The sequence below is a fragment of the Contarinia nasturtii genome, unplaced genomic scaffold (genome assembly GCF_009176525.2).
Source record: "Contarinia nasturtii isolate CC-2019 unplaced genomic scaffold, AAFC_CNas_1.1 Cnas_scaffold_1240, whole genome shotgun sequence".
In the NCBI taxonomy this organism is placed as follows: Eukaryota; Metazoa; Arthropoda; class Insecta; order Diptera; family Cecidomyiidae; genus Contarinia; species Contarinia nasturtii.
This window is the reverse complement of record NW_022198581.1, coordinates 2,835,864-2,857,494: the sequence shown is the minus strand read 5'-3', so window position 1 is coordinate 2,857,494 and position 21,631 is coordinate 2,835,864. Positions and strand designations below refer to the sequence as shown.

The 21,631-nt window shown below is 33.4% G+C and overlaps 6 protein-coding genes across 17 annotated transcripts in view; 2 read left to right on the top strand and 4 right to left on the bottom strand.

The window, feature by feature from the left end:
• Positions 1-940, bottom strand: part of LOC116345011 (longitudinals lacking protein, isoforms A/B/D/L-like) — an 85,969-nt gene extending 85,029 nt beyond the window's left edge. For 9 of the 11 annotated variants that reach the window (XR_004201476.1, XM_031773995.1, XM_031773996.1 and 6 more), the window contains exon 1: positions 577-939. The gene's annotated coding sequence lies outside the window, so the exon portion shown is untranslated. Of the gene's footprint in view, positions 1-576 lie in introns of all 11 variants that reach the window. The other 2 variants (XM_031773987.1, XM_031773984.1) reach the window with 1 other exon arrangement.
• Positions 941-2,457: 1,517 nt separating this feature from the next.
• Positions 2,458-4,795, bottom strand: LOC116345012 (zinc finger protein 729-like). 2 transcript variants are annotated; one of them, XM_031773997.1, is made up of 8 exons: positions 4,578-4,795; positions 4,225-4,498; positions 4,006-4,153; positions 3,514-3,923; positions 3,288-3,433; positions 3,142-3,189; positions 3,015-3,034; positions 2,458-2,680 (listed from the first exon to the last, which is right to left on the bottom strand). In XM_031773997.1, the coding sequence occupies exons 1-8, from the start codon at positions 4,698-4,700 to the stop codon at positions 2,608-2,610; spliced, it is 1,242 nt and encodes a 413-aa protein (XP_031629857.1). In that variant the 5' UTR covers positions 4,701-4,795; the 3' UTR covers positions 2,458-2,607. The 2 variants fall into 2 exon arrangements, with proteins under 2 accessions (XP_031629857.1, XP_031629858.1); XM_031773998.1 differs by having other exon boundaries at positions 2,646-2,709; positions 2,980-3,034.
• A 1,671-nt stretch (positions 4,796-6,466) lies between these two features.
• On the top strand, positions 6,467-7,475 carry LOC116345014 (ATPase inhibitor mai-2, mitochondrial-like). The gene is made up of 4 exons (XM_031774000.1): positions 6,467-6,621; positions 6,919-6,962; positions 7,056-7,126; positions 7,199-7,475. The coding sequence occupies exons 1-4, from the start codon at positions 6,572-6,574 to the stop codon at positions 7,325-7,327; spliced, it is 294 nt and encodes a 97-aa protein (XP_031629860.1). The 5' UTR covers positions 6,467-6,571; the 3' UTR covers positions 7,328-7,475.
• A 53-nt stretch (positions 7,476-7,528) lies between these two features.
• On the bottom strand, positions 7,529-9,387 carry LOC116345013. The gene is made up of 3 exons (XM_031773999.1): positions 8,586-9,387; positions 8,174-8,456; positions 7,529-8,099 (listed from the first exon to the last, which is right to left on the bottom strand). The coding sequence occupies exons 1-3, from the start codon at positions 8,839-8,841 to the stop codon at positions 7,664-7,666; spliced, it is 975 nt and encodes a 324-aa protein (XP_031629859.1). The 5' UTR covers positions 8,842-9,387; the 3' UTR covers positions 7,529-7,663.
• Positions 9,388-11,989: 2,602 nt separating this feature from the next.
• Positions 11,990-18,128, bottom strand: LOC116345068 (protein brown-like). The gene is made up of 14 exons (XM_031774114.1): positions 17,793-18,128; positions 17,323-17,708; positions 16,938-17,257; positions 16,648-16,824; positions 16,477-16,582; positions 15,822-16,374; positions 15,490-15,675; positions 14,531-14,662; positions 14,062-14,447; positions 13,420-13,766; positions 13,150-13,344; positions 12,957-13,062; positions 12,336-12,888; positions 11,990-12,267 (listed from the first exon to the last, which is right to left on the bottom strand). The coding sequence occupies exons 1-14, from the start codon at positions 17,905-17,907 to the stop codon at positions 12,080-12,082; spliced, it is 3,750 nt and encodes a 1,249-aa protein (XP_031629974.1). The 5' UTR covers positions 17,908-18,128; the 3' UTR covers positions 11,990-12,079.
• Positions 18,129-18,314: 186 nt separating this feature from the next.
• Positions 18,315-21,606, top strand: LOC116344986 (protein RFT1 homolog). The gene is made up of 6 exons (XM_031773915.1): positions 18,315-18,824; positions 19,094-19,308; positions 19,440-19,929; positions 19,999-20,519; positions 20,596-20,845; positions 20,909-21,606. Exons 1-6 carry the CDS (start codon positions 18,765-18,767, stop codon positions 21,047-21,049), a joined length of 1,677 nt encoding a protein of 558 aa, XP_031629775.1. The 5' UTR covers positions 18,315-18,764; the 3' UTR covers positions 21,050-21,606.
• The last annotated feature ends 25 nt before the right edge of the window (positions 21,607-21,631 follow it).

Genomic DNA, 21,631 nt, shown 5'->3' with positions numbered 1-21,631 from the left:
TCTCTGTACAAGATCATTATCACTTTTTTCGTTTCAATTGAATGTCATTTATTTCTACAAATTATATTTTAGTCGATAAAAAGAATTTTCTGAATTTTTTTTTTATTTCTATTTAATTCCATGCCTATGATTTGCATAGAAAATACCAAACCGAAATAGAGAGAGAAAAAAAATGTACAACAAATTTCATACAAATCTTTTATGATATAGTACGCGATAAAAAACGCGTTCGTAGAAATTCTAGATTGATATTTGTTGTTAAATAATTTTTTTTCTTATTCTCGAATTATTTGTCGTTCGTTGAAAAGTTTTCATAACACACGGGTAAAAAGAAAACTGAATCGAGCCGCAAATATGCGGCCGCGAATCAAATTAAACATCGCTGAACCGTACCGATCCAAAACGAAATCGCATTCAAAGAAATGCAAACATTTGCCAAAAAATAGAGATTTAAAAACCAAAATTAAGAACGTTTTGTTTGATAGGGTAATGATCTACATAGAATTTAGTTTCACATGAAATGTATTACCTTTTATTTGGTAACAAAAATAATAAATAAAAAAAATTGAAACTTACCGTAATCAGCACAGACTTCATTTAAAAATATCACTGAAATTCGGCTGCTCGAATCAAACTGGACTTTTCCACACTTAATTTCTAGAGGATTTCACAATTATGCTTCTTGTTTTATTTTTCCGGTGTTCTTTTTTTTTGTTTTAGTTTGAAATAACTTTTGATTGCTTTACTTTGTTTTGACAAACGAACGAAATTGGTTTTTGACTGTTTTCGCTAGGGTTTGTTGTTGTTGTTGTTTTTGTGCTACTTGCTTTTTGCAAAAGAAAACTGTTTAGTTGTTGTTGTTGTTTTGTTATTGTAGGATGGATGGTGTCTTTCTTGTTCAGCTTCCTAAATAGCAATGAGAGCATCAACGCAACGATCGAAACGAAAGGTACATACACTACATCATACGAAGCATTTCGCTCACTTTCTCGCTCTCTCGTTCGCCCTATTCGGATTGTGTGCATGTGTGTGTTCGTGTATGCATTGACGGTAAAGCATGCACGATAAACAGAGAGATACAGACATATAGCAAACGAGCATATACACGCGACATATATACCAAATTCAGCAAATGCGTCACCGCACGATAAACAGAGATGAAGCGATCGCTTTTATGTTGTGTCACAAAATACATACAACAACATTTGCTGAATATCGTTCACAATAAATCAATCTACCCGCACAGATACACACACACACACACATCCGAAATTAAATACTTTCTTTTCGATTTCAGATGGATGAGAGTTTTTGATCCTTTATAAAACCAATGAAAATCATATGAAATGCAATTTTAACCGGATTTTAATTTGAAATTTTGGAATTTCATTGAAATTTACACGAGATTTTTGCGTGAAAACGTTCACCATTGTGAATTGGCCACAATATCGTATTGCGTTCTTGTGTGCTCCATGATCTCTTTCGCACTCGCTTTCTTCTTATTTTTCCGTACTTTTATGTACACAAAATGTAATAGAGGAAGTAAGTGATTGTATTCATTTTCGCAGAAAACAAAATGTGTTTAGAACGCATTTTATTTTCAATTTAAAATATATTTTGATCATCATTCTCCCTATTGCATTTGTTGTTTGTTTCAATTTTGTTCGAATATGAAAAGTTCTGCCAAAGAATAAAATGAAATTGCAACAATTTATGGGCAATTGTTTAATACGTTTATGGATATCTTGAACAATTATGTGTACTTATTTGTAGAATGCTGATAAAATTAGCGCTGCAATGAAAAATGATCAAAATTGATCTACAACACAACACAAGTGCCGAGATGTAAAAAGCATTTTTATGACAATAATTTATGGCTCTTGAAATGAAAATTATCACCAAGACCAACAATGTAAACATACACACAAAAACAAAACTATCTCAATCTCATATTCGGTTTTCGTATATTCTCAGATGAATTGTATTTTATGTCTCGTATTTATTCATTCAAATTTCCTCAGTATATGATGATTTCGGGACTATTTCCGTCATCGCTTAAACAGAATTTATCACTCATTGCTTCATTTTTCAATACAATGAATCGATCTTGCAATCTAAATCTCTTTTCAAATATGAAAATATAATATACAATGCCAGTTAATTTACAAGATAAAACGAGAGCTTACCATTTTTATATGATCTCAATATGGTTTGAATGCTTTTAGAAAAATTCTTAGAAAATGACACTGAAATGCATTTATCAAGATCATTTTTTTATTTTTCCAAGTATTTGATAATACATGTAATTTACCTTGGGAACATATTCATATTTGTAAAAAGTGCTACGGTTTCGGTGTAAGTTTAGTAGTACAATATGACATTGATGTGCAGGGGGATGATTTAGCTGTCACCCCGATCATATCGAGGAATAAAATCGATCGAGCAGATTTATGGGTGGAGATGTATATTTTTTTTATTTCGATTCACATACTTTTAACATTATGAAAATTAAGATAAAACTTTAAACTTAGTATACCTATTTGGTATGGTTTTTTCAAAAAGCCCATAACAAATATTTAATAAAAATGTGTGTAAAAAAAAATTAATTCAATTAACTTTTAGCGCATTCATTTCAACGGGATGGGCTTTTTTTCGATGTGCATACATACTGGAACCAAAACTATAAATAAAATGAAATATTATTATACACACAAAAAATAAACCTGACAAATCATTTTAGGATTCCTATTAAAATATTAATTTGTAAGGTTTCCTTATAATATGGCAACATTTTATTAGGAAACCTTTAAATAATAAAACATGTTTTGTTTCAACACAGTGAAGTTGGCTTTGACGTTTAAGCGCGCCAATTTATCAGGATTCCTGTTAAAATATTGCGATTTTATAAGGAAACCTAACAAATTCATTTTTTAATAGGAATCCTAAAATAATTTGTGGGGTTTATCTCTTGTGTGTACAAATAAAAGGAAATACTATTATACTATTATACAAACCGGAATGCTTTACCGCAAAACTATAAATAAAAGATATTGTTATCAATGTAAATTGTTGTAAATGCATCTTTTTCGTGATACGAAGCATAAGCCAGAGTAAAAATGCCGAAAAAAAATGTTTACTTACTTGACAAACGTAGGCGTCGGTGACTCCTGTGTGAATATACGAATGTTCCTGTGTGAATCAAAAACCACAAATCAATATGCCATTTTCAAATGTTAATAAATAAATTGTTATAATATTGATGTGTTTTCAATTCTTTTTGTCGCTACCTTGAGTTTTGTTCGATCGCGGAATCCTTTTCCACAAACAATACATTTGAATCGTTCTTTTGATCCTTCTAAATGGATTTTCTTATGTTTTGAGAGAGCCTTCATGTTTGTTGAAATTCGTCCACAAATTGTACACTTTTGGGGTCCTTTAAAATGTTCAAATCAATGTTAGATCATAAACGCCAGTGAATTTCTTTGTTTCAATTTGAATCCATTTCAAATTTACCTTCAACGTGAATGCTTCTCATGTGTGATCGTAGATTTTCTTTGTTCTTATACCATTCTTTGCAAATGTCACACTGTAGCCGTTCGTGCACTTCGTGATCAGATCGAACATGGTATTTGTGCATAACAATTGTGCTCGATACTCGTCCGCATAAATCGCAAACAACACGCTGATCGATTTCATGGGTGTGCCGGATATGTTTTTTCAAATTATTGGCTTGAATCATTCGGCCGCATCGTGGACAAGGAACTTTCACATGTCTTTCCTTGTGCTTTTCGAGCTCTTCGGCCGTTGTAAATGTCTCTTCACAATCAGAATGATGGCATCGCAGTTGAAATTCTGAATGCTGTTCGATCAGATGCTTTCGCAATTTACGGCCACTCATAAATGTTTGTTCGCAATGTTCACACCTAGACATGGAAAGAGATATTTCAGTTTAAAAAAATAATAATAGAGAATATATTGCCGGGTAAAAATTCATTGGCCTCTTACTTTGGTTTGCACTTAATTGGTTTTTGTTTGTTCTTCTGCTTCTTTTTCGCGGTTCGCGGTGCATTGTTTGTTTTCGTTGGTTTATCAATTTCTTCTTTAATTTCGGGCATATTTAATTCGTTGTTATCATCATCATCGTCATCATCATCTGTAATTATCAAGAGTTTGAGTACATATTTTGGGATGAAAGCATTAAATCATTTTTTTTTTAATCTATACCGTTGGCATCAAAAAATCCATCATTAAATGAAATACTGTCAAATTCTTCAGTCACATTGTTATCATCTTGGTTATCATTGTTCGCAATAAATTCAGGATCTTCGGCAATTATTAATTCTTTTGTATCTTCCAACGTTGTATCACATTTGCTCTCTTCGATAATTTCGTGTCGATTGTAATTTTTCTGAACTTCTTCAATACGTGTGTAGAACTGATGAAATGCATCCACTCTGTACCAACATTTTCGACAAATACAACCATTTTTTTGCTCCTCCTGTTCACAAAATCAAACAATTTTCGATATAAATATGATTTTACAAGAAATTGGAATGTATAACATTCAATATACTTACGTTATTAAAACAAAATGGAAAATATTTGAAGAGAATTTGGACGATTTGCAATTGCATTGCTTTATCGCCATCGAAATCAAACATTCTTCCTTTTGTTTCGTAGCACAACGAACAAGCCATCATGGATAAATAATAAGAAAATCTTTTTATAATTCAATAGTTTTGAGAATTTTCATCACATTTGTGGTAGCCAAAAAAATTTTGGGACTGTTTTACATTTGAATGTGATTCAGAAAGCTATATAAACAAAACACCTGTATTTATTGACATCGAAAATGTCAAAGTCGCATTTGAAGGCGCCACAGTGATTTTATCCACAAAACCGGATCGAACTCGTTTTTTTTTCGCAATACATTTGATAATAATAATAATAATAAAAATGACTTTCGTTTATTTCTTTTAGAAATGATTGGATAAGTAAAAGCAGTCAAAAGATTTTGTTTGAAAATGGAAACATAAAATTAACGCGTTTAAATTGCAATGAAATCTGTGGCGCCATCTGGCTATGCTAAATGTAGATTTGTCATTATCACAATGTAGACTCTCAGCATACTCGATAGCATAATATTTGAAAATATTTCATTGTGATCGATAATTATTGCCGGCATTCGTATTTTAAAAACTGAATGAAAGAGACCATATCAGCAGCATCAAAATATAATAAACTTTATCAAAGACCAAACAAAGTGTGTTAAATAAATAGAATAATTCACTTCAGAAGGGAAAAAAAGCAAAAAGCCTTTAATTTGCAAGTATTTCATCAAAAATTATTATTGAAGAGAATCATTGTCGAAATATATTTAAAACCAACATAATTAAAACACGTTTGAAAAAATAATCATATTAAATTGAAAATAAATCACGGTAAGCTGGTTAAATCAAAAATACATTTATATTCTTCATTTCTATTCATTTAAAATAACAACGAATGTTCTCATGAAATATTATATTTTTTATTCTCAGAAATAATTACCAAATGGCCGCTAAAATGGATAATGTGAAAGACAACACCTTGTATACAGCAACTAAAAGTAAATTAAATCGAATGCAAGTCGAAGTTGGAAACTTGAACGGACGAGTTGATAAATTGGAAGAGGAATTCAAAGAAATTATTTTGGCGAACATTACCATCGATTCAAAAAGAGTCGAATCAATCGAAAAAGAAAAAGTTGATTTGATAGCCGAAGCCAACTATTTGAAAGAGAAATTAAACGATTTCCAAAATATGATTCAAAATATAGTTAATGATGTTGAAATTCGATAAAAGACTTGAAAAAACATTTTTGTATTTATCATGAAATTATGGAAAAAAAAACTATGAAATTCTATCAAATATTTCCCAGTCATACAGAAAAAATTAAAACGCATTTGCGTTTGGTTTGGTTTGTAGTTGGAAAATTATTTGTGTTGATCTTTTTCACCAGACCAAAAACGATCGTAATTTGAAAATAATAGTGCAAAAATTCTTCGAGGAAAAAAGTGAGAAAATAATAGATGATTGAGCGGAAAAAATCAAAAGAGAAACAAATGAGATATTTTCAGCCATTCATCTAGCTGAGCTGATTCATCTGGCTGAAAATATCTCAATATATTGTCTGCAAATGAGACAAAATTAAAACCTTAAATTATAGACCAATTGGTCATGCAACTTGAGTAAAAATATGTTTGCATGAAGTAATATAAATATCCATTGTCATCAGCATAAAATAAGAAAATAAACATGTTTTCATTAGATTTAATAAAGATTGAAATAAATAAGTTGAAAAACGAATGAAATAACGACATTTGATATTTTTTTTAATGAATAATTTGAACAGCATAAATGGTGGTGCCATCTACCTATATTCATTATCCAGACATACTAACTGAAGTGTCAAAACTCCAATGTTCGTCGCAAAAATTTCATATTTCAATAGAAGGTGCTTATAGACACAACTCCAGATCTATCTACCGCAATTTCAATAATTCATTGTAAAAAAATTTCGCTCGAAAGAATGTCAATGGCTTTGAGATCATCAAAATTAATTGTACCACGTCTTCTTGGGTAAGTTTATGCTGTAAACAAATAATTTAATCATATTATTTGAAATATCAATTGAAAATCATGAAATTCGATGTACCGCCGGGTATGTCACGAATGTTTATTTTTAATTTTTCTGGTCGAACGTATTTCGTTGTTGATTATCTAGAACCGATTTATTACGTAATTGTCAAAAAATTATATTTTTATCAAAATATTTACTTCAAATGTAGCAAATTTTCATTACTTTTTGCAATTGAATGGAAAAATGTTGTAAATTTCAAAAGTAAAATTATTTTTTTCTATCTATCTGTGTTACAGTGTACGTGCAATGTCAGGTCCAGCTGGCGATGGAAAAGCCGGAGGTAGATAGTTGATAATTTTTTGTTGTTGTTGTTGCTGATGTTGTTATGATAATAAAATTTGTATTAATCCAATTGAATACAATTTTTCCATAGCTATTCGTGAGGCTGGCGGTGCTTTCGGTAAAATGGAAGTTGCTCGTGAAGCAGAATATTTCTACAAGAAGGTAGGTCGTAATTCGAATTTGATAACTATATGATTCAAATAAATTAATAAGATGTGTGTTTGTCACTTGTAGCAACAAGAACAACTTAAAAAATTGAAGGCCGACCAAATCTCTCAAGCTGATTTCCATCAAAAGCAAATCGAAGAACATGAACAAGCATTGCAACGTCACAAGGAAGCTCTTGCCAGCATTAAAAAATAGATCCATTTAGAATTTTCCACTGCAAACAAATCTATTTTTTGGCTGATGTTCGATTTTGTGGCTGAAAGCCACCATAAACATTTTTTTTTCGTTGATTAGCATTCACTACGTTCAAATGAATTATAAATTCCGTTGAACAGTAAATAAATATGTATCATATATAAAAGAAAAAAAAAATAAGAGACGCAATTTCGTGTTTATTTTTGGTTAACTTTTTTTTCTCTCTCCTTCTCTTTTCACTTACTCTGTCAATAATATATTTGAACTTAGAACTTTATACATGTGGTTTGGTTGTTTTACTATGCTATATCTTAACATCTTACTATCGAATAGATTCTATTCATGTGCATTCTGTAAATTTCGTAACAGTATAATTTTATTAATTTCAGCAATGTCACGATTTAGTTTGGCCGTTTCCAATTGAGCACGTAAAATGTCCATTCGCAGTGCATGCTCTTTGGCCTGCATTTCGATAATCAATTGAATTTCATCGGTATACTTATTGCCAATTGAATTATTTGTGCTGAATGAACTGTTTCGCAGAAAGTTTAATACATCGAACGATGTTGTTATTGGATTTGTAAATGGTGAAAATGAATCATCGCTGACACTGGTTTTATTTGGTTTAAGCTTTTTTGTTGATGGTCTATCCGCATTATTATCATTGGTACCCTGTGTTTCAAAATTGATGGCGCCGCCGCTGCCGCCAACATTCGTCGATGACGATTCATCTTTTATTTCCACTTCGCATAAATTTTGTGTGGTCTTTTGCCTGAATGCAAAAAAAAAATGAAAGGAAACTGACGTGTTGAAATATAAATGACTGAAAATTTGAAATGTTCATACCAATTGAATAGTTCGTCATCGTCGTCGTCGGATAGCACCTGAGTTTCGTGAGTTTCGGTACCATTGACATTGACTTGTGACACATTGTCATCGGTGGACATTTGATTTGTGGTGGATCCATCGATCGTTTGTACTGGATCATTTTTGCATGAATTGCGTTTGGCATTTTGCATAAAATCCCAAATTTCAAATGTAAATGCATTCGGTCGTTTTTTATCGGCTACTTCCTGTCCATACTTTGACACTCGGTTTGTATAGTCAAGAATTTCAGATCGTGTACAAGCTTCAAAAGAGAATCAAACACATCAATTTTAAATTCGATATTTTTTTCTTTGGAACTCAAACTAAAATTAGATTTCGAATTGATTTTTACCAAAAAAAAAAAAAAAAAAAAAAAAAATGTTCACTTTACCTTTCATCCGTCTCCATTGTTCCTTGAGCCGATTACAGTTTCGTTCATTGCCAAAAACCTTGCAAAATTCTTCGTGAACCGATTTCCATGCGCGATTCTTTAATGCCGTCAGATCGGCATCCAAACGTTTATTTTCAATGATGTTCATATCACGTTTGCACAATTCCAAGAGATATCGCTTCTCTTCGAATGCCCAATTCTGAGTGCGTTCGCGCTTCTTCAAGCGACTTGTTGCATTCATCGACCGCGACAACATAATTTCTGTTTTGGTCAATCTCTTTTTTGTTATATATATATCTCGCTATTGAAAATATTACCACAGTTCTCTTTCAATCTAATCGTGCACGCTTCTTTAATGGCGCTTCCACAAGCGTGTGTGGAGAGCAGAAAAATCGGTTAGTCAGGTAAATATTCTCGTATCGAAGTAAATGAGGAAAGCTTGCCAACTGACGCTGAAGCTTATCGTTTATGTTTCAAGTTTTACTGTATTGATATATGCGAACGGTAGCAACGAATGCACATTAAACACACATCTTAGACGTGTTTGTGTCGTTATATATTCGATTCTATCGCATCTGTGTATCATAGACATAATGCACAGGTAGAATTGGAAAATTGGAAATTATGTGATGTGCCAACACTGAATCTACGACAATATATGTTATTTTAGTTGTTTCCTTTGCGATGGACACACAATGTAAATATCAAATATTTTTTTATTTTCGCGTTTCGATGGTGTTTTTTTTGCACGGTATTTATAAGTATGGTATTTTTTATAAATCGAATGCTTTGACTTTTTTTTAATTCTTTATTGTTAAATGAAAACAAAATTAAATTGTAAAATAGTGAACTGCGATTTATAGTTTCGTTTATTCACTTAGTTGCCAGAAATCGATATACTCAAAGGCTGTTTAGTTATAAAATTAATTATGAATTATATATTAATTTGAATTGTATGTTTTACTTCTTTTATGCTCCTTCTTCTTCTTCTTCTTCTGTGATGACCATTAAAACCATTTTCTTTGAATAATTTATGCGAATAAACGCACAAAAACAGAGACACACACACACAAACACACGCACTATAGATAAATCTCTCTCTCAGATATGCGATGAACAAAAAAAAAAACCAAATTATATTTTAAATAAAATTGAACAAACGAAATAAAAAAAAATCAACAAACGAAATTGTAATCGCCAGTGGCCATTGGCAGAGATTAGATTATGTCGACCAAACAGAGCAAAAAGGCAAAAAAGAGAGAAGTCTCGTTTTGGTGTTGTAATAACGAACGACAAGACGTTAATTAATTAAATCTCGATATTGTTCGCCTTACGTTCGACGAACGACGAAGAATAAGAAAATGTCCTACATCACTTTGCTGTAAAGTCAATACTATATACATTTTAAAATTACTCATATCGAAAAATATGATTCTAAAACATAATGGTACGGCTCTGTGGCTATGGCTATATTTAATAACGTGTTATTGTATATATACCTATAGAACAAGTGAAAGAGAGAGTGAGTAAGGAAGAGCGATAGAGTGAGAGAGAACAATGTGAAAGAGAGAGAGAATGGGAGATATAGTACAAGGGATTTACATAAGAATTCCTTGGCCGTTTGTGCGGCATAAATGAATGAGCAGAGAGCGTCTCTAGTCAGTGACTAAAAACAATTTGATAGTTTAGCGCAAGTCTTTTACCGTACAAAATGTGTATGATGTACCATTAAAAAGAGCGAACGAAGAACGTCCAAGTTGCCTTTGCACAACCGTAGCGCCGTGATGCACACACAATATCGTCGTCATCGTTGTCGTCTCTCAACCCCTCGTGCCCTCGTTCCTCCACTGTCGTCGTCGTCGTCATCGTCGCCGTTGTCTGCTGCCCGCCCGCCACTGCCATGCAGCCAAGAGTGAGATAGCGTTAGTCAATGTCTTTGGCAATCGAGTACGCTCAGTTTGTGTTGGCTTTGGCGCTTCAGAACAGTAAAACGTCTCTAGTTGTCGTCGTTGTCGTACTGGTGTTTTTTTTTCATTTGTTACTGTTTTATTTTTTGTTGTTGATATTATGCCGTTGTTGGTTTATTTGGATCACCGTCATCAATATTATTGTCTCCTGTCTTTTTGTATTTATATCATTTACAAATACATATATACGTACATAGAAATGTTCAGTTCAATTTGGTAACATATTACCATTTGGAGCTCTTACACTCTCAAGCGATTAAGCTAGCAAGCGAACGAGTGAGCGAGTGAAGAAAACAAAAATGAATTTTATTTAGTCATTTAATTTTAGTTTGGCTCATTCACTCGCTTGCCATTCCCGCAACAATTCTCATTTCAACATTCGACACATTCAGCAGCATCCAAAAAATATTGACGAAGACAACGACGACGATGGGGATGGCGGTAATATTGAAACTCATTCTCTTTCTCTCTCTCTGCTGCGCAAATATAAAGGAAAAATCCGGTCGATATTTATTTAAATGAATTGAAGGAAAAATGGATAAGGAGCATAAAACATAATACGCCAAATCAAAATGTAATTGAATGTGTCAACATTCCATATTGTATACCCAAATAGAGACACAAGAGTGAGAGCAAGATAGAGTGATACGACATCGTTCGCAAGCAGCAATAACATACCATAATATACAATAGAGAGTCAAACATACTTACCCCGTGGGCTTGTGTGTGCTTGTCGTACCTTCGCCACTCTGCTCGAATCGAAAACGAATCGAATGGCATAGAATGCACGATTGATGTGGAAAATATTCAAAATGTATTTTTCATTTGCTCAATTTCTGTGTGTGTATCTCCTTCTTTGCAGATATTCCACCATCGCCACCATCATACCATCATTACCACCATTATTGCTTGTGCCATTGCTGTTGCTTCTGTCGTCGTCGTCATCATCGTCGTCGATGTCGCCTTTACTACCGCCGCCGCATGCATTCGGCATGAGAATCAACGAAAGATATGAAACATAATAGGTACGAATAATTCTATAGAAATAGTAAATGAATCGCATGAAAGTACCAAATACGTTGAGAACCTATGTAACAGAAAATACTCACATAAAATGTGGATAGAATATGAAAGATGTATGGAATTGCCTTTGCATTTACAATTGACTACATTACATTTATCACTTCTTCATAAGCGAATAACTGGTCAAATCAGTGCAAACACCGAAATGGAGCGGGAGTCAGAGAGAGAGGGAGAAAAAGAGAGAAAGAAGCACTCATTCTCGCACACAGCCACACACAGACATTGCCTCCAAGTGTCATAGCAATATTTTGCGATAACATCGCTAATCTTAAATAAGCTCATCCCCCTCCCACCACCTCCACTTTAGTTCGACCAGAATTGATATAATGGAATAATAATAATGCTATGTAACCATTTTGAATATTTTGAACAATTGTATTTTTGCAGCTTCATCGTATTTACAACAACAAACAATTTTCATTTATTTGATAATCATTGATCGATTTAGAAATAGCCGACACTGGTGATATTTCGTCGTATACCTAAGAATGCAAACAAATGCATAATTAAACCGAGGATAAAGAGTCCCATGTAATCGAATAGATAGTCATTTGGATGCGTGTTATATGATAAATTTTGCAATACTTCGGTGCCATTTTTGTAGCAATTTCCATCATATTTTTGCGGACATTCTGTCAAATATAAAAATTTAAAACGTATTATACATATACGATTATAAGATAATTCATTGTAAACATACCGATATGTGTGACATTGCTCCAGAATGAAATGGCCAATGCTTCGTTTGCATAGTAAAACGGTGAAATATATCGAAGGAAGCGTATTGAATTTAAATTCATATAAACACCCGAAAAGCACAAAAATATCAAGTCAGACACCGACGCCAAGTCCGTAGAGACCGTTTTGAAGATGCCAGATACCAACAAACCGTATGCATTTGATGTAAATGATGCAATCATAAGGGTCAAACCAATTCGGAAAAAAAGCCCGAATCCATTATTGAAACCAGCCCATGTATATGTTATGGCAATGCCAGCGAATGATCGCAAAAAACAAACTGGCAACACATTAAACACTTCAGCAATGTAGTAAGCTGAAAAACTGTAAAAATGTTCATTTGTTTCACGTCGAAGTATCGGGTATTGTGTTGGATAAAAATTCATCACTGAATAGCATACGGTGAAAATTAATTCACACGTTATAATAAATAAACATCCATTGACATCTTGAACTGATTTCTGTGTATGTCCTGTACTATCATGATACAATCCGGCCATAAAAACATATGGAATCTATGCAATGAAAAATGAAATAAAAGTCTCTCACTCTGCGAGTTTTGTGTTGAAAATGAATTTTATACCAAATACCAGGCCATATCGATGAAAATTTCACGATAACTTCTTCGAGTATTCAAGAGAGACCGTTTCATTAGCAACCAAACCTGGGTGAGCCAAAATGCACTTTTGCTGAAAATCGATTTATTCAAATAATTAAATGGATAACACATTCTGTCTCTCTCAGATACACAAAGAAGGAAAATTGCTTGAGCTTACATTTTGTAGACTGTCACATTAAAGCGTTCAAAGTTTGCAACATTTGGTTGTTTATAGTTGCTGGATCGTCGAAGGATTTCAATTGGTTTCTGGAAAAATGACCGATACTGGCTCTCTTCCTCTTGCGATTGGCTTGATAACACTTTCAAATAAAAATCGGCCGGATTGTAAGAGGTTGGGCAATTAAAGCCTAATCTAAAATGTAAAACATCAATTTGATTGCCAAATTTCCAACAAAATAAAAATCGATTTCATCACATTTCAACTCACTTGGAAAAATGATTGAAAGCCTCTTCAGTTGTACCGTGAAATACACATCGTCCCGCATACATCAGAATAATATGTGAGAAACATTCAAAAATTTGCGATGTTGGTTGATGTATCGAACATAAAATTGCTTTTGCCGGCATTTGATTGTTCAAATTTATGGTTGTTGCTAATTCCATGCCATATTCATTTCCATTTGTAATATCGTTTTCATGTGTTGGTGAATGTGCGTTAATATCACTGTTTATATTTGATAAATATTTTAGGGCTTCGATAACTTTTCGCGCATTAAAGCTATCTAGCCCGGTTGTTGGCTCATCACAGAAAATAATCAGCGGGTTTGTAAGCAACTACAAATCACGAAACATATGCGTGCGAAAAAAAAAACAACAAATAAAACTATGGAAAATTTAAAAATCAAATCATATCATCCCTATCGGTGAAATTCATACGTAGCCTATATTTTTTTCCCTGTCAGTTTACAATTTTCAGAAACCTCGAAAAAAAGGAACTATTTCAATAATTGAAATTATTTTAAATTTTTCCATGGCAATCAATTATCGGAATGCGTTTTTTTCACTTTATAAATGTGGTCTACGATTGATTTTCACCCACAGAGACATTCAATTATGTGTATCCACTTACATCGGTGACCAAATTCAATTTTTTTCGTTCACCTCCGGACAGTGTTGAAATTCGATTATTGGCAATGTGTCGCAAGCCCAATTCACGCAATAGTAAATCGATGCGTTGATTTTTGCGTGATCGTGACCACGATCGATCCAATTTTAATTCAGCCATAAAGTATAAATGTTCATTTGGTGTCAGTGTATCGATAGTTATATCGAATTGTGGCACAAAACATGATACCCGCGTCATTGTTTTTCGATCGATTTCGGTGCCATTAATCAAAATGCGACCAGTTAATGGACCACGAAATCTTTGCGATATACTAGCTAACAATGTGGTTTTACCAGCGCCACTTGAACCAAGAATCGCCACCAGCTGTCCACTTTTCAAACTACCGCTCACTTTTCAAAAAATGGGAAAAAAAAATTAACTTTCATTTCAACAATTTCCAACGAAAACAAAAAATGACGAAGGCAAAATATACCATTCTCCAAGATGCGTTTCTCCTCGTGTGCGACGCGACATTTTAAAATGCTAACTTCCTTTTTTTCAACAATTAAATTAAGATTTCGCCATTCCAAAACTACGTCTGTGTTCATTTTGTTGCTTTCCTGATCTTCGCCTCAATTTAATTCAGATGTAATCTAAACATCTAAGAACAATGAAAACCTTTAGTTGACTCCTCTTTGGTTTTCGTCATTGCATTTTACTTGGCGCTAGTTCTACACAATGTGAGTTTTTTATCAATGCGAACGAGCGCACGAGAGAGCTCATTTAGATAATTTTACAGTCATTATAATCGTAATGTAAATATTTCTCCATCATTGTGTCAACTCTTATCTTTGTCATCATTGTCATCGTCTTCTTCTCGGATTGTGTGTTTTTTTTCTGTTACAAACTAAATCACTACAAGGTTGAAAAATGTATTCACAATTATCATATTCACATAAACGCATCATCATAAAATGATATACATGATTGCCTAGACATCAGAAGCTAATTTTATCTATCTCTGTTGAAACATTGTAATCGATTTTGATAGAGTCGAAGCTGTGTGTATTGTTGTCAGTCAGTTAAAATAAAATCCAAAAGTCAATATACCACAGTAACACGTATTCATGGTGTTTACATAAGTAAGATTTGGTCCGTTTTGTTTTTCAACGCACGACGAATAAATAACAATGAACATGTCGGGAATGATATGCACACAACTAATAAGCCACATGGATTGACTTTGGATTGCATATTTGCGATAGGCACACACACACGACTGCATTGAAAAGATTATGTTTATGCGTATCATGTTCTATGCAGCGTTCAGTATGGAATGTTGTTACATATGATTTGACTAAAGACAATTAAGTTTGTTTAGAAAAAAGAAAATCAATGTAAACAAATCGTTTATTGCACTTATGGTTTCCAATTACAAGGAATTTCCTAATTAATAATAGCCAGCACTGTGAATGAAACGTCGAATGCCGATGAAAGCCATTATATGCATCAACACTCCCAAAATGATTAATCCAAACAGGTCCCAAACCACATCATCCAAACGAGTATTAAATGATATATTGTTCAACACTTCGGTTCCATTTCTCAAACATAGTCCTTCGAATCGATCCGAACATTCTAATATTTAAAGAAAATCATTTAAATACCACCATGAATTTATAATAAGTAAAAATTAATCCAACTAATTAATAATTTTCAAAACGAAAGAGCTTTTAAATGGAAGGGAGATGAAACATATATTATTTTATATCGATTTCACTTACCAATTTCATTGATGTCGTACCAAAAGGATATCGATATTGCTTCGTATGCATAATAGATTAGTGATGAATATTTTAAAATGGGAAAATCACTTAAACTGGCATATGCACCCGACATTGACAAAAAGATAAGATTAAATACGGTGGGAACTTCAAGAATGACAGATCGAAATACACCAACCAACATCAAACCATATGCATTTGATGCGAATGCCAGAAATATAAGTGTCACCCACATTTCAATAAAAAATAGAATTCCTTTCGTAAAACCAGCCAAATTGTATGTGATAATAAGACCAAAGAGCGGACGAACACTTAGAAATGGTATATCACAAAATACTTTCGCAACATAATATGCAGAAAAACTATAAAATCGCTCGTTTGTCTCGCGTCGCAGTAATGGCGTGCCCGCCAAATAAAAATTTAGAATGCGATACATGGTCGAAAATAAAATTTCACAAGTCACCGTAAAAATTAAACCTTGAACATTTTGCACATCTTCTTGAATCGTGCCTGTTAGATTCGAATACAGCAATCCCATTAAAACGAAAGGTATCTGCAATGTTAAGTATCAATTATTTTAAAAAGAAAAATCAAAAAGTTGCACATCAATCTGTACGAATTCGTTTGATCTAACTATAAAAAAAACGTCACTTACCAAATAACAAACAAGAGCTATGAACAATTTTTTCGAATTTCTTTTTGCCTCAATCGTATTTCGAAGAAGCAATATCCAAACTTGTATTATCCACAATGAATTGTGACTGAAAAATGTATTTAAAAAAAGAATGTAAAAATTGAACCGCATAAACTGAAATGGCGTCTATACTTTTGAGTTTTGTTTGAAAGAAAATTATCAACAACCAAGTCGTTGGCGGTTAATTGTGGCATTTCTTCGTTACTATCATTTATTGTGTTATCTAAGACTTCTAGTCCGTCAGCCTGTGACAAAACTTTGATGAAAAAATCGGCTGGATTGTACGACGCGGGGCAATGAAAGTCCAATCTAAACAAAATGAATATCCGAATCCAAAATAGTTAATTAAAAATGTCAAACATCAAACTAACGGTGCACGCTTTCACCGTCCTCATATTATGATTTATGTATGATTGACACACCTTGCAAAATAATCAAATGCATCCTGGGTGGTGCCTTGAAAAACACATCGACCGCCATGCATCAAAATGATTTCCGAAAAACATTGAAAAATATCCGACGTTGGTTGATGTATCGAACAAATCACTGCTTTTGGTGGCATTCGAACGATCTTTTGTTTGCTTAAACTCAATTCGATGTCATTTGATGGTTGAAGCGATGATGAAATATCACTGCTTGTGCTTGATAAATACTTTAATGCTTCGATCACCTTTCGTGCGCCAAACGAATCTAAACCTGTAGTTGGTTCATCACAGTAAATAATCGGCGGGTTTGTAAGCAACTGAAATCAGAACAAAACACAAACTTAAATTCCTATTCGAATGAATGAGATAGTTTTGAGCTTACATCGGTGGCCAAATTCAATTTTTTCCGTTCACCGCCCGAAAGTGAGTTGATTTTATTATTGGCCACAGCTTGCAGGCCCAGTTCCCGAAGTAAAAACTCGACTCTTTGATTTTTGCGCGAACGTGACCATTTTCGATCCAATTTCAATTCAGCCATGAAATATAAATGTTCATTTGGTGTCAATGAATCGATGGTTATATCAAATTGTGGTACGAAACATGATATTTTTGTCATTGTTTCGCGATCAATTGGTGTGCCATTTAATAAGAGTTGGCCATTGAGCGGCCCACGAAAACGATATGAAATGCCAGCCAATAGTGTCGTTTTTCCAGCTCCACTTTCACCCAAAATTGCAATCAATTGACCACTTTTCAAACTACCACTCACTTTGCATGATAGAAAAGTAAAAAGTAAAAAAACAGTAGAAAAACGCATTATAAATGAAAAAAAAAAATGTTTAATTAATTTACCATTGTTTAAAATGGTTTTCTCTTCAACGTGTCTTCTGCATTGCCAGAAACCAAATTCACTTTTCTTTACTTGTAAATTTAAATGTTTCCATTCTAAATTGAAAGACAGCTCCATATTTTCTTTTCGTTTATCTTTTAATTGTACGAGAATTTGTTTTGCGGTTTTAATCTGCGTTACAGTAACACCGAAATATCTGGTGTGAATGAATGATAATGCCGGTATATACAAAATATGTGAAACAATGTAACGGTTGTTGTATTTTTACAACAAAAGCCTAAATTCGGAACGGATAATCACAGACAGAGAAAAACATTCAACGATCTTTTTTACACCGTCGATTTACTTAAATAAATCCAGAACAGATAAAAAGTCTTCTCTTTTTCTTCGCTCTTTCGATATTTGTTGGTTTTTCTTGCTAATAATCATTTTTGTAGCTTCACAATGGAATTCAATACATGTTGCACGCACTGTACAACACGATACATGCTCATAGGTTTATTACATTAACAACCAAGCACCTCAATGAATTTCGAAAAGCCCACAATTATGGTGCGTTCACAATAGTCAATTGTTTTCAATTGACAGAGTTGCCAAGTGTTTTGAAACTGTAAACCCATCATAATTGTCAGATTCGTGTTCGGTTTGTGAATTGATAGAAATCAGTGCAGATGTGAATGTGAAATTAAAAACAAATTCAACCGGACCAATAAAAGATGTCATCGTGGACCAATGTTTTGAAACTATCGTTTACATCTTTCGTTTACCATTTCAGCATCAAAATCATTAAATAAATGCAGCCAATTTTCACAATTTCACATAGAATATCGTCAGCTACAAGAGTGAAGTGGAAATTTTGTTTCATTTTTTTTTTTATTTTTAAAAATAAATGAGACTCAACGAAAAGATAAGAATAGTTAGAAAATTGTATTCATTGGAATTTTACATAAGAAAATTTTAAATTTACGTCAAACATGAGCCGAAACGTTTTAAAAAGCAGCATTCACAGCGCTTCGATCAATATCGTATTTCAGGTGAGTGTTGAAGCAATTTATTTAAATCTGATAAAAAAAGGCGGCCGATTTATTAAGAGAGATTTCTGAAGAACCAAAACACCAGCTACTTGACTTTTGGCATCAATATTCATTTTTCGGCCCCGGTAAATTTCTAATATTAGGCACAGTTTGGCGGCTATTTCCTATTTTGTTACACCACATCACATGCATCATTCTTTTCTTTGTCTGATCGCATGCCAAATAATAATAGTTGTTATTTTTTTTAATTCACGCAATTCTATTTCTAGATTTTGTGCCGATGTATTACATTTGGAATAAATTCATTTGTTATACGAATTGTTGACCGTGATGCGCTTGGTATTATGAATGTTCGCCTATTGTTGTTGGAAAGTACGCTTGCGTTTTTGTCGCGTGAAGCAATTCGACGGGCAACGCTCAGCTCGACATCAAATCCGCACGAGAAACACATATGGCCGCACATAATAAATCAGCTGTGGTTGACGTAAGAAAATTATCATCATTTGTTTTTTTAAAAACCGAAAATGTTCGTCGCCTATTTTCTCTATGCACTCTATGAAATTTAATGCCTACTTATTCGTTCGTTTTTTCTTTTCATTTTGTTGTTTTCATCAGGTTGCCAATTTATTGCATTTTCTCGGTACCATGTTTGTATGTCTGGCTGAATTATGGATCGGCAGTAGCTGATGATATCTACGATCAGTATAAATTCGGATGCATTTGCATTGTTGTTTCGGGCATCATTGAACTATTTGCTGAAACGCCTGTATTTGTAGCTCAAGTATTTTGCTTTGTTAAACTTCGTGTTGTTCTCGATACATTGCACATATTTGTTCGATCGACATTGTTTATTGTGTTGATTTTACGTGATCCAAATCAAGCGATATCCGCTTTTAGTTATGCACAAGTCGGCAGCACTGTCACCTTTGCCATTGGTTACTATGTATATTTCATCTATTTTATCGATAACGCAAAGAAACGAATTGGTGCGACAAAACGAGATGATGACAATCAAACATCAGATCATCAAACGCCTGACATAGACGATTCCATTCCATTCAATAGTATTAAGCAAATGCTTCCGGGATATTTAGAAAATTCATCGGTAAGATCATTTTAGCAATCAAAATGAATCGATCATTATTTGAAATTGTTTTTTTTTTATTCCGTATAGGGTACAATATTCAATGACAATCTTAAGTCGCTGGTGTTGAGCTTCTTCAAACAGGGTTTTCTCAAGCAAGTTTTAACCGAAGGCGAGAGATACGTAATGACAATCAGTCCACTCATGTCATTTTCACAACAAGCTACCTATGATATCGTCAATAATTTGGGAAGTTTAGCCGCTCGCTTTGTATTTCGGCCAATCGAAGAGAATAGCTACTTTTATTTTACACAAACATTGGCCAGAGACATTCCTCTCGTGAAACAACCACGTGACAAAGTTGAACAAGCCCATTCGGTGCTGTACAATCTACTGAAGGTGGTCACGTCAATTGGATTGATTGGAGTGGTTTATGGACAAAGCTATGCAAAAACCGTTCTCACACTGTATGGCGGCACAAAATTTGTGGATGACGATGGTTTATCGGTGATATTGCTTCGATGTCATGCGCTTGCAATCATTTTACTAGCGGTCAATGGTATTTGTGAAGGATATATGTTTGCAACAATGACAAGCAATGAATTAGACAAGTAGGTGCATCTCAAGTCATTTGTTCTTTTTTCTTTTCTTTTTTGCATTAAGAGAAATTCATGTTTTGCGTTCCAGATACAATTACTATATGGGATTCTTTTCCGTAACATTTCTACTGTTGTCTTATCAATTGACCAGCTTCCTTGGTCCTGTTGGATTCATTCTGGCTAATTGTACAAACATGTTTTTGAGAATCATTTTCAGTAGCCGATACATTCACAAACAATATCATTCTGTTAATCTCAAACCGTTGGATGGAATCAAACCAAACAAACTGTTCTTCATCACATTGATTGTCTTGGGCATTGCATGTAAAATGTCAGAGGTAAATATCGTAAATATCGTTAAAATTCGAGAAATTTATTTATTTTTCACTTCAATTCAACAGAACCGTCTATTTCGCCAGTCGGTATTGGGACACATAGCTGTTGGTGCTATTTGCTTTGCTTGCACCCTTGGCGTTTGGGCATTTGAAAATCAAGATTTGATAAAAAGTTACATAGATAAACGACGACAGTCTACAAGTTAGACATTAACAACATCAGAGTCCAAAGCAACGAAAATAAAACGAAGAAACACATAATGCCTTTCGATACTGGATCTATAACGAAATGATGGCTCCAAATCTACTTCTAGCAACATTTCTTCTCCAAAATATTTTATGGAGAGAAAGATCTCCTTTTCTTCTTTACACACATAAATTGAGTTTTTTTTAAGTCATTCCGAAATTCGTACAACTCACTTCAAAATCATTGTACTTATTCTTATTGTTCAGAATTGATGAAAAGTTGTTTGAACCCCTCAAAATTGCATTGCAAACCAAAGTAAATGAATGTAAATTATTTTTGTACAGAATTTGTCATGGTTTTAAACTCTATGCACATACAAAACAGAAAAAAAGACGAAAATCAAACAGTACCATTGTATTAGCAAAAAAATGCTGAGGCACGCAAAAATGAATGAAAATACAATGGACGTTTTTTTTTATTTTTAAATTGTGTAATAAATGTTTTATTTATGAAAAATATGGTTTGATTTTGTTAAGGTAAATACAGTGTTTAACATGTGGCAAGGTAAAAAGTGTGAGTGTGTGGCGAAAATCAGGTATCGG